The following is a 12,920-nucleotide window of genomic DNA, read 5'->3' as shown; positions in this document are numbered from 1 at the left end:
CTGTGGACATATTCAACCCTTCTCTGTTTGCTTCAAAGCAAAGGTCCCAAGGATGCATGTCTCTGTGCAGGCCCAAACAAAACAACCAAAAGAAATATTCATGGTTTAATCCGTGTGTACACGTGACCAGTCAAAAGTTACTTCCTTGCTATGCAGGCAATGAAAAAATGCAATTAACATGCTTTTTGATGATTCAAGACCTCGAACTTGGAAGCATTTACATCCCACCATGTGCTGGCATTTAACTAGCTTCAGCCAGAGTCTACACAGTGCCGCACCACATCAAACAGCAGGGCAGGAAGGCATGGAGTCTTGGGCATACTTGGCCTGCCCATTACCCACACAGGAATCTCCTTCACACACAAATTGTGTCTTGTGTTCTCTTGACACACCGTTCACAGACTCACTCTGCTTTTCACACCTTGAGACAGAATGGGAGTCAAGAAATAGTTTCTTGGCTTTTCACTCCAAGAGAGGGAAAGGGGAAATATTTTGAAGGGAGGGGGAGTGTGAAGCCTTGCTTGTGCCGGAGCACATCGCCCCGTTGCTGGGACCAGCCTGTATCTACTCAGCACTTGCTATCCATCAGCTTCTGTGTGATGCTTATGATGTATCATTTTTCATTTTCATCTCCCAACAACCCCTTGCAAGAGGTACTGCTATTGTGCTCACTCTAAAGTGTAAAGCAGAGATGTATAAAATTCAAGTCGTATGCACCAATTCACATGGCTACCTGTGTCTAGGAACTGACATGTCTATGACTCAGTAAGCCAGTGAGTCTTTATTACCAGAAGAGAGTCTTCACTCCCAGTAATGGTGGGTGGGTGTTCAGAGTGGATACCTTGGGTTACTTCTGTCCCCGAAGACTCCCCAAGTCCTTAAAGCCTCTTGGAAAAGTCTGAAGTGGGCACTCCCACTGTCCTCTGAGAAAGCTCTTAGCTTTCTTATTCTTCCTGGGATGGAAGGAGTCATTTTAGAAGCTACAGATGGGACAGCAGATGGGAAGAAAAAACCTATCAGAGTTTCCCGGGATGAAACCATTCATCTGCAAAATCCGTATGTTTTTGTGTGGGGCGACTTCGTAGAAACAACAGCAAGAGGAAACAGCAGAGCCCCAGAGCATGAGGTGCCTCTGGCCATGAGGCTGACGGGATGGAGTGAACAGAAGAGCTAAGGGGTGGGTGTGCACCCTGGCAACGACCTGGGAGGGAGAGGGAGAATAAGCCATGCACAGAGGCAAACAATGCACTGTAAAGCTAAAGGAGCCACAAAGAACACACCTTCAGCACATGTTCTGAGAAACGATAACTAGGACCCTTGCAAAGATAAAAGATGCAACCTCAGCCATTAACTTAGATGCCAGCAGCTGACATGCACTGAGCCCCTTGCACAGGCCTGGTGCTCTGCTGCGGTCTGCTATTCCCTCCTAGTATCACATGCACAGATTTATGTTCCTGGGAATGTGCTGCTGCTTCCATGACTGATCTCAGACTCCCGTGCTGAGCAGTCTGGTGAGTGTCTAAGCCTGCATACTGTATGACCCTGACCCTTCAGGGTAAGGGGTCATGGCTACAGTTGGGACTGTAATCAATGCAAAGCAGCATTTCTAGGGGGCAGCAGTGGCTGTGCCTACCTGGCTGTTTCCTTCTTGCTTGCAACTCCACAGACAGTCCAGGCTCCTGGCTCTCCCAAGAGGTTAATTGCAAGCAGAAAGAACATCTACTTTGGAACCAGACAGAACCGGTTCTAATACTTGTTTTTTCAAGTCTTCAATGCGTGACAGTGGACCTCAGTTTGACCATTGATCTGCTGGGTTCCCTATAAGGGCTCAAGAAATGACCTCAAACAGTATCTGCTCTACACAGAATTTTCAAGAAATTTCTGAATTCTATCCTTATTGGAAGATGGCAAGGGAATGTTCTGACCACCCCTTGCCTAGTGTCTAGAGTCACCTTTCCTCCAGCTATTGTTTACTAAGCTTCACCCATTTTCAGATTTCTCAAATATACAAAGTTCATTTTTGATTGATATATTTGCCCATAATATTTTCTCTTATAAAGAAACGATGGCTCTCAACCGCCGGTGACATTGACAGTCTCTTCAGACACTGTGTAAGAAGGACATAAATGGGGCACAGCATGCTATTGGCAGCTTGGAGGTAGAGACCAGAGACACTGCTAAATGCCTGACATTGCAAGGGGAAGCCTCATAGCAACAAATCAGCCAGACCAAATGTCAATAGTGCATGGCTCACAAATCCGGGTCTAGAACGTTCTTCCATGCTCTTCTGTGCTCCATCCCTGCTTGCCAACACATCTTGCTCTAGAGTAAACATGCCAGGGTCTTTCTTGCTTGTCTGCGACCTAGCCTGGGCTGTTGTAAGCAGCCTCCCTTCTATTAGCTTGCTTTGAGTTCAACATCAAGGTCATATCTGCCCTTTTTCTGCTCAAAACATGCTTTCATCTGACTCGGAGTAACTGATACATGACAAAAGCTAGCTCTACTCTCTGACCTCGTATCTAGTTACTCTATCCCTCACTGTCTGTTACAGCTCTTCCAAGCCCAGCTTCCTCTTGAGCTGGCCTGTTTTGTAAAATCAGGAACACGATGCTCTCCCATTTCTGCTCTCTGCTTTCTGAAAACAATGTTGGGTGATACTGTAGGGAAAACACGGTTCATCTCACGAGGCAGGATGCTTCTCCAGACAGGAGGCTGACTGCCCGTACTTTCTTGTGTCCCCACTGTTGTTACATAGGGAGGGAAGGGAAGCAAGACCCTGGAACTAGCTGCCTGGGAGCTGTTGACGGCCTCACCTGATGGGGTAGTCGGCAGCACTGAGGTTGATGAAGAAGTCCCAGGGCCAGTCGGTCATCTCCAGGAGATCCCGCATGCTCTGCAGGTAGGTGGACAGGAGGCTGGCCCCGCCCCAGATGGTGGCCATTCTCCAGGAGGTGACTCGGACATTGTCGTACTGACTGGAGAACTGGAGCACTTGCCGGTGCAAGTAATTGGAACGCTTTTCCCAGGAGAGAAAAGGAAAAGGCAACAGTAAACAGCCCAGAAAACATCAGCCCATGGACATCCCGGTCGCCCTGCTCCTCCTGTGGTTGGTGTGTCTGATCACACCGGCTGCTGTTGATGCCAGCCTGTGGCATCTTTCTGCATCAATATTCAAACATTCAATTCACACGAGTTTTTCATCGTCTACTGAAATTCAGATTCTCAGGCCCATTGTTGAGCTAGTCAACCAGAGGCCTCGAGCTTGTGGGGCCCGGACGCCACATGATAATGGTTGACTCCTCCATGTTATCTGATGGTACCAAGCTCAAAAACTAAATCTGGTGAGTCTTTGCAGGTAGGAGGTAGAGTTTACACGTGTTGTTCTTCAGGATCATCCCCCTCCCTTACTCTTTCACAGGCTGATGAGAAACACATCTGGAGGATGAAAATAGCCCTCTTGCCTCTTTAGTTTTATTGAGGGTAGAAGCTATAACTGGACCTTGTACTTAGTCGAGTGTTCTACCACTGTTGAGTGTTCTACAGCCTCAATGTGTGGTTTTTCTATGAAGACAGGGTCTTATCTGAGGCTGAACTTGATCTCAGAGCAATTTTCCTGCCTCTGTCTTATGAGTTCCAGGGTTCTAGATCTGCACACATCTTGTGACATCAACAGATTAACAGAAACTTCTACAGAAAGATGGCACCAGGGTCAGCAAGTCAAGTGTGGGTTTTGGCAATTAGATTTTATTGGCATACAACCACACCCATTTACTGTCCGTGTTCTGCAGCTGCAGTCAGACCAGGGCAGCACCGATTAGCACATGGTCCAAAAGACTATCTCAACTACCTGGACTTTTCTAGGAAAAGTAAGCCCATTCCTGGGATGCTAGTTTTACAGGTCTGTGAAGGCAGGCAGTGGGTACCAACCAGATAGGGAGAAGAAGAGGTGAAAAGCAGCCCAGTTAGTCTCAGAGAAGAAATTCTCGTATGTGATACGTAGGAGGGAGACAAACGCTAGCAGTAATGTAGAACATGTCGAAAAAAGTTCATGGGAGGATCTTGAACGATCCGATCACAAAGAAATGAGAAACATTTTAAAGCTATGGATATGCTAATTTCCTGAACGAACTGGCTCGTTGTGTATACATATACCAACATATCAAATTGTACCCCATAAATATGTGTAATTATCATGTGTCGAGGAAGAATAAAAAAGACAAACAACCGGAGAAACAATGTTTGTAGGAAAAGCTGAGAGCCACAGTTAAATATTCTAAAACTAGCAGCACACACACACACACACACACACACACACACACACACACACACACCAGGATCATTTGCTGCTGGTTCCGTCTCTAGACCTTAGCCTGGACTTGTGAGATGGGAGGAAGGTTCAGAGATAGATAGATAGACTGCAGAGGAAGCCCAGCACAGAGCTATGAGCTATGAGCTCCTCACCTTATCCACGTGAATGTAGTAGAAGTGGTCTTTGTGGTAGATGGCCTTGAACATGCGCTGTAGCTGCCGAGAAGCACGACCATGGACCACCAGGACAAAGGCGATTCTGACCGGGTTGGTGGGCATGTACTCCACAGTGTCCTCATCCCACTGGACATTCTTGTTGGCTTTGCCTGGGGAAAACCAGAAGACCACAGACATGAGCTTGAGGGTGGCCTGCCCTTTGGGAAGCTGGGACTGTCTCCTTTGCTGCCCCCGGGGGACAGAAGCACAGCATCCACTCTGAATTCTAGAGCTTGATTCAGATGAACTAAGCAAACTTTAGGTCCTTATGCTGTCCAGATACATGGTAGCAAGATACTGTGCTGCTTATAGCATTCTCTAACCTGCAGGGGTTTGAAAAGGCAGACACATACATTCAGCTGTGTGCTGGGCAGTACTATGTCAACCTGACACATGCTAAAGCCATCTGAGAGAAGGGAATCTCAATTGAGAAAATGCCTCCATAAGATTGGGCATTAGGCAAGTCTGGAGGACATTTTCTTAATTAGTTATTGATGGGGGACGGCCCAGAACATTGTGGGTAGTGCTACCGCTGGACTGGTGGTCCTGTAGTTCTATAAGGAATCCAGATGGGCAGGCCACCAGGAGCAAACCAGTAACAGCACCACTCTATGGCCTCTGCATCAGCTCCTGCTTCCAAGTTCCTTCCCTGTTTGAGTTCCTGCCCTGATTTCCTTCAATGATGAACAATAAGATGGAAGCATAAGCCAAGTAAACCCTTTCCTCCACAAATTGCTTTAGTCATGGTGTTTCACTTCAGGGACAGTAACCCTAACTAAGATAAGCTACCAAACAAGGCAGGGATGAGGGCCACCAAAGACAAACTGCAGAGGAAATCTGGGGTGAACATGCCTTTGTCTGTCTAGAAGATTTTTCCTTTCTTCCTCAAACAGTGGTCAACATGTTCGGGTGTGATAAGAGAGTCACATGAACTCTGATCTTTTGACAAAGTTTCAAGTGTACAAAACAGTATTGGTAATCAGAAGTGTGACTCTGTCTAGCAGCAAACCATATCTGATACTGTGTATCTGGTACCTGTTTCCCCCTCTCTTTGTCTGTCTCTCTCTGTCTCTGTCTCTCTGTCTCTCTCTGTCTCTCTGTCTCTCTCTCTCTCTCTCAGTCTGTGTGAGTGTGTATGTGCATGTGTACGTGTGTGTATGTGGAGGCCAGAGGTTAATGTTGGGTGTCTTTCTTAATTGCTCTTAACCATATTTTTTTTTAAAAGAGAGTGTCTCATTGAACCTGGAGCACTGATTTGGCAGGACCGGCTGGCCAGCAAGCCTCAAGGATCCTCTTGTCTCTGCCTCCTTGGCACTGGGATTGCAGGACTGGCTTCATTACAGAGGTGCCGAGGATCTGACCTTGGGTCTCCAGGTCTGTACTCTAAGTACCTTACTAACAGAGTTCTTTCTTCAGCACTTTTGCCGACACCATCTGTGGCTCTTCTTATTCATGCTCAGTCTGCAGAGGCAGGCAGCGTCATCGGGATTATCAATCCAGAGGTGGCCTGTAGCTCAGGACTGGCCAGCCAGAACTTGGCACTCCCTTGGTGTAACACTGTTTAGATGAATGCCAAAGGGACAAAAATACCCTAGTTTTGTTGGAACTATCAGATAAAGAGGTACTTGCTACACATCATACTGGAGGATGGAGAGAAGTTGCTAGAAGAAAACCAATATAAATATGACTGGTCTCTAAGTCTCAATGACCCACTTTGAGCTCCAGAATCAAACTGGAGGTCTGTCACTGTCATAGATTATCATCTGTTACTTTATGAGAGCCAGATCCCATACCCAATCCACTTGGATAAAGGGTTCCAGACACCCTTTCCCCCAAATCAGCCTCAGAAACTCCCTGTTTCTGGGGCCAAAGCCAGTGAGAAACAGCCTCCTAAATCTGACTCAGTACTGTCTGGCTTTTCCTATGATGACCATGTCTTCTAGTTTAAATGGATTCCTGGCAAGGTCTAGGTTTGTGGGGCCCAGGACACCGCTGTGGTTTCAGGTGTCCCTGAGGGACAGCTAAGGTTGCTGAGAATTCAGAATGTTCAACCTCATCAGTAGTAGCTTTGGGAATGGGACTGTGTGGGTTGTGATCAGAAAGTTTAGTGGCAGTCAGATGAAGGCTCTTTCCAGAGGACAAGATTAGTGTGAAGAATGTCCAAACCCAGGGTGGCTGACACACACCTGTAATCTCAGTATTTAGGAGGTTGAGGCAGAAGGATCACACGTTTTAGGCCAGCCTAGGTTACACGGAAAAACTTATATATCTTAAATCATTCCTCTCTTCTTATGATTGGCAAAACCACCAAACCAAACCAAACCAAACCAAACCAAACCCCCTTACCAACAAGAGTAATGTCCAAACCACACTGTGTGGCTTTCACAGCTCCACACAGCAAATCCTCTGACCTCTGTTCTGAGTGCCTGCCCAGCCAGCTCGCCCCTCCCTTTCTTACTTTTTACCTGCACAAGCTCCTGGATCTTGATGCAATTTGATAGTGAATCCTGGTCCCCGGACACCCTCCCCCTTGGTTTTAGCATGGTCACACCTTCTTGTCACCAGCACAAGTCCAATAAAAGATTACCTTCACTCTCCATCTCTCCCTTCACCTGTTCCAATTTTCTGCACATCATTTAACACCATCTGAAGTTGTTTATGTGTTTGCTTGTTTATTATCTGAGCATTCTGCTAGAGCATAAGGTCCGAGAGATGAGGGGCTATATCCATCTCATTTACCATCAGACACATAACACTCAGGTAAAACCCAACACACACAGCAGGTGCCTTGTGGAGAACAAAAGCTTCAAGCGGGAACATACCAGCTCTGTCCAATAACAATACCTGCATGGAGCAGTGGTCTGGGCTTGATCTCATTATTTCATTAATCTTCCTGACAACCTGCAAGGCTGTTATTACCGCCATTCTTCAGAGGAAAACCCACAGCTTAGAGAGGCCAAGGGATTTGTTCAAGGTCACGCAGCATTAATTAGTTAATGCTGAGATGCAAAGACAGGTCTTGAAGACCATGCCCTCAACCACTAACGTAGACTACACAATCACACCGAGACCTTGGAAAGGAGGTTGACAGTGGCGCTTGTTAATTAAATACCTCGTAAGCTATTGCAGGTAAGAAGGCAGGGAGCTAAAGGCTTTCAGAGGTGTTTCGAAAGAATTTCTGCATTTGTTCAGAGATTGACTCTTGATAACTAACAAATATATATATATATATGTGTGTGTGTGTGTGTGTGTGTGTATACATACACATATATATATAATATATATATCTCCACCACCCATCTACTCATCCATCTACCTACTGTCTCCGTCCGTCCATCCATCCATCCATCCATCCATCCATCCATCCATCCATCCATCCATCCATCCACCCCTTCCATACATACACACATCCATTCCATCTTCCCACCTACTGAGAAACCCACTCCATTTACCTCCTCACCCCACCCACTCCACACATTCACTCAACTCAGAATGCCATTCAGCTACCCACCTGACAGCCTACCAAATGCCATTTGTTCCTTCAGCACTCATTTTGGTATCTAGTCAGAGGGTATCTTGCTAGGGATGCGGAATGAGTGAATGGATGAATAAGTGCATTCGGATGAAGAGTGGAAGCTGTGGCGGTTCAGAGGTACTTATGTTTCCTGAGGGCCTGCCACATACTCGTACTGAGAGGGGGCTCGGGGTTCTTTGTTATTTGGTCTTGGTTAAGAATACATTAACGCCCTTTGAGGCTCAGAGTGTTTGGCATGTTTCCCAGGCCACACAGTGAAGACAGAGCTGGGAGTAGAAGCTAAACAGACAAGTTCAATGCCATCCTGCTGTGTCCATATGCCCAGTGCCAAAAAGTGGCATCAGTCAGTGACCAGACCTGATACAGCGACCCTGCATTGTTCTTTAAAGGGACTCAGGCTTTGATGGATAAAAACAAAAACGAAAACAAAAAACCCAAACAACAAACAAACCAAAAATCCTTTCATAACTCCTCTTTAGAGTGTTGGAGAGCAAACCATATTCATAACAGAGACAAGGAGTTATGGGTGCTTTAGTTCTGGAGGAGGGAAGGGAGTGTCTGGAAAACACCTCAGGCCAGCGAAAGAGCTACTGTGTCTTAAAGCCATTCTAGGATCAGCCAGTTGGCCTCAGTGCACAGGGAAGCTGTAACTCAGGGAGGTGGAGCTACTGGGTGTGGCTGTACACACCTATAGTCCTGGCACTGAGGAGCTTGAAGCAGGAGAGCCACCAGTTTGATGCCAGCCTGGAATATATAGTAAGGGTGTGTCTCAAAAATCAAGAGCTGGATTTATATAGCTAGATGGTAGAGCGCCAGCCTAGCATGCTCAAGGTACTGGGTTCCATGCATAGCACAGACAGGAAGGGAGGGAGGGAGAGAGAAAGGGAGGGAGGAAAGGAGGAAATGAGAAGGGAGGAAGAGAAGAAGGAAGGAGGGAGGAAGAGGGGAGGAAGAGAGAAAGGAAGGAAAGAAGGAAGGCAGGCAGGCAGGGAGGGAGGGACTGAGGGAGGGAGAGAGAGAGGGAAGGAAGGGAGGGAGGAAAGGAGAAGGGAGAAAGAGAGGAAGGAAGGAGGGAGGCAGAGGGGAGGAAGAGAGGAAGGAAGGAAAGAAGGAAGGCAGGCAGGGAGGGAGGGACACAGGGAAGGAAGGAGGGAAGGAGGGAAGGAAGGGAGGGGGAGTGAGCAAGCAAGCTGAGCTAAGGATGGAGCCTGTGATCTAGGAGCCCTAACACTGTCACTGTGCTCATCAAACCGTCCCCATCGTATAAAGGGGGCATCTACTCGCAGAATCATGTCAGGTGGCTTCATTTGTTGGACAGATAATGCTGTGTGGCTAGAGTCATGTGGGTCTCTTCACACAGCGGATTCGGAAAGGCGAAAACCCACACTCTGTCCAGCTCCTAAGAAAGAGGCACGGCTTTAACAACGTAATCAGATTCCTGTGGCATAAAATAGAAAATAAGTGGAAAAATCAGAGTGATTAGAGGCAGCCGGAGACGCTGACTCCAGATGAATGCTAAGAGCCACACTGACGGGGGAGAATATCAAGTGTGTGTCTGAGGTGCAGGAGGAAGGCTGAGGAGGGGCGCACCACTCCTCTGCTAACAGGTCGGGCCATGCTAAGCCTCTTACAACTCAGTAGGACTCTATCCTGTGGACTTGATGACCATTTAGTGTCCTCCAGGGTGGTGAGAGAAAGAGGCCCATGGGAGCCAGCTTGTCCCCCGTGCCACTTTCTTTAGCTTCCATTATGTTCCCCTCTGTTCAGAAAAGTGGCAGAAGGAAACAACTTAGGAGTTTTAAATAACAACTCCTACAGTGTGTTATGGGGATCGCCCTGTTCAGTTATCAGTTGTTAGGAACTCATTAGTATGCCTAAGCTATAAACCAAATGTTTTCATAGGTGTGTGCATAAGAAAAGAAACAGGAAGCATTGCTCTGTACCTGTGGGATCTGCATTTGTGGAGCCAGCCATTACCAACTGAAAACATTTGTTTTCAACACATCTGTGCAGGCTGGGGAGATGAGTCCTGAGTTCAAGCTTGGAGGTGCTGCATACTTGCAATACCAGTGCTAGGGAGATGGGAAAAGAAGGATGCCTGAGGCTGTACCTTTGGCTAACCTAGTCTACTTGGTGAGTTCCAGGCTAATAAGACAGCTTACCTCAAAAAAAAAAAAAAAAGAAAGAAAGAAAGAAAAAGAAACAACAAAAGACTAGCAAATGAACAGCAGAAATCCCAAGATGGACAATGTCTAGGGAACAACATTTGATGTGGTTCCCTAGTCCCTAGGCAGGGATATGTTTGTATGTCCTGCTACTGGGGATGCTTGGGATTGGGGTGCCGTGTGGGACTTTAATCTGGAAATGGAAGAAAGACGCTAGGGTTACAAAGAGTTTTAAATTTTTAATTATGTGAATAGGTGGATGTCTGTGTGTGGGTTTGCAAATGTGAGAGCAATGCCCATGGAAACCAGAGAAGGGCAGCGGATCACTTAGTGGGAGTTGGAAGGTTGTAAGCTACCAACATGGGTACTGGGAACCAAACTCAGGTCCCTTGCGAGAACAGCATGTGCTTTTAACCAATGAGTTCTATAGACCCTTCCCAATGCAAGGATTTTAGAGTGTGGCCTCTGGTCATCCTGAGCTTGAGACTTTAGGTGGTCTTACGTGATCTCTACAAGTCTTAGTGTTCTCCGCTGGAAAATGGATATAGCTATAAATACAGAGAGATACGAATTACATACAGTTATAGACATAGGGATAGATGTCTTGGCTTTCTCTCATGTGTGTGTATGTTCAGTGCTGAGCACAGGGCCAGGCCTGAGGCAAATGCTCCGCAAATCAAAGCATAATTGGATCTTTTCTACTCAGCCCTTGGCCCACAATGGTCAGAATCAAGCAAGTTAAATTTAACCAGTCAGTCCTCCTCTGAGAGGTTCCGGTCTGAGGCTGCCCTGGCTCCTAGCAACTTGCTCAGGTCCGAGCAGAACCCCTGCCCACAAGTAAACACCCACAGCTGGAATGTTTCCATCTGGCCCAAGCACAAGTAACTTGAATGGGAAGGAGCCCCTGGGCTGGACTAGCCTCCACCAGCAAGGCCCTCTGTGGGTTGGTTCTGTTAATATTCTCAAAGTGCCTCTTGGTGTGGGAGAGTGTCATTTTCTGGCTTGCTGGGTTCTTCGGACTGAAGAGAGGTGGAAATGGGGTTGCATACAAATGGCCTTGGGTCAGAGGCTCTGAACTGGGGCACAGTTAACTGAGTGTGGGAGGTGCACGGGACTGGGTGTAGGATCCAGCTTCTCACAGCAGAGCTTCCGGAAGACACCTAACTTCTCTGATCACCACTGACAGAGTGGGATGGATGTGCAGGCTGTCCCCAGTCCTCCTTGTTGTCAGAGATGAGTGGCAGTTACATACCGACAACAGCACCATGCAGGAAGGGGTGGGTGTATCAGGAGAAGCACTGGACTCACAGGCTCTTTTTCAGCATCAAGAAGGGGATGCTTTTTCCTCTTGGAAAAAGTATTTTTCTCCAGTGCCAGGGAGGGAACACTAGGCAATAAACACAGGAGGCAAGCGCTCTACCACTGAGTTACATCAGCGGCTTCTATACAGTTGTGTACTTGTGTGTGCGGTATGGGATGTGCACAGGTGTGTGAGGTTGTGCACGCATGTGTGGTGGGTGCATGCCACACAATGTCAGGTGTGTTCTTTGATCTCCCTAAACTTTATTTTTTGCAACAGGATTTTTGTCTGAACCTGGCGCTCAGTGTTTCAGCCAAGCTGACCAACTAGGAAGCCCCAGGGATCCTTCTGTCTCCACCTTCCCAGTACCGTGGGCTCTAGGAATTGAACTCGGGTCCTCCTGCTTGAGCAACAAATACTTCATTGACCCAGCCATCTTCCTCAGTCCTCCTCTGGCAATTTACTATTAACGATCTCAGGATCTATAGAGGCAAGGTGTCATGACGGCCCCCTCCTGCTGAGTGAGATTTACCCTCTCTAGTGAGTACCAGACTCAAGAAAAACACTTGGGTCTGCCAGGCTCCAGAACCCTTACTTTATTTTACCAGTGAGGGAAATGAAAGTTCTCAAAATTCATGGAAAATTCAGAATACCTTAGGATTCTAAGGCAATCATGAAATTAACACTGGCTGAATGGAACTCCCCCAAGTATCAGGTTGGCTTTCCTGAGAGCTGTCAGTGAGGCTCTGTGCTTCATTCTCTTGTAGGATGCTGTCCTGGCCTGTGGGACTGGTAGAGAGCTGAGCTTGGTGGAGACTGCTCAGTGGATGTTTGGGACTGATGAATGAAGGCAGACAGCTTCATCCATGCATGTGCCCCTAGAGGCACAAGTCGGAGGCTCAGCCTGAGCTGCTGCACGTGGCTGGCCCTGCTCACCCAGCAGACTGGCTGGAGGCTGGACTTGTTCTGAGGGGCTTTGGGTGAGGCTGAAGACCTTTGCTCTGGAGCACCAAAGCCTCTCGGAGGAGCCAGTTAAGTGCCCAAAGGAGGTCCCAACACGAAAGCTGCAACTGGGTCTTCTTTAGCCCAGTGAATGTCAGGGAGGCACTCCAGTCTCCGGAGAAATGGGGAGAAATGGTTCTGTTTAGGAAAAAAACATCTCAGCCTTTCTCTTCCTATCACACCCCCAGTGAGCATCCCACAGTTATTTTTGCACTTAAATTGTGTTAAAAGACATATACCGGCCGGGCGGTGGTGGCGCACGCCTTTAATCCCAGCACTTGGGAGGCAGAGGCAGGTGGATCTCTGTGAGTTTGAGACCAGTCTGGTCTACAAGAGCTAGTTCCAGGACAGGCTCCAAAACCACAGAGAAACCCTGTCTCGAAAAACCAAAAAA

The 12,920-nt window shown here is 47.5% G+C and overlaps 1 protein-coding gene across 1 annotated transcript in view; it reads right to left on the bottom strand.

The window, feature by feature from the left end:
• Positions 1-12,920, bottom strand: part of Xylt1 (xylosyltransferase 1) — a 296,401-nt gene that overhangs the window by 78,147 nt on the left and 205,334 nt on the right. Inside the window, exons 4-5 of the mRNA XM_005351043.3 lie at positions 4,462-4,634; positions 2,814-3,016 (exon numbers count right to left, since the gene is read on the bottom strand). Coding sequence (XP_005351100.1) covers positions 2,814-3,016; positions 4,462-4,634 — 376 coding nt within the window. The remainder of the gene's footprint in view (positions 1-2,813; positions 3,017-4,461; positions 4,635-12,920) is intronic.

The sequence above is a fragment of the Microtus ochrogaster genome, chromosome 8, assembly GCF_000317375.1.
Source record: "Microtus ochrogaster isolate Prairie Vole_2 chromosome 8, MicOch1.0, whole genome shotgun sequence".
NCBI lineage: Eukaryota > Metazoa > Chordata > Mammalia > Rodentia > Cricetidae > Microtus > Microtus ochrogaster.
The sequence above is the reverse complement of the archived record's forward strand: the minus strand, read 5'-3'. Positions and strand labels throughout refer to the sequence as shown.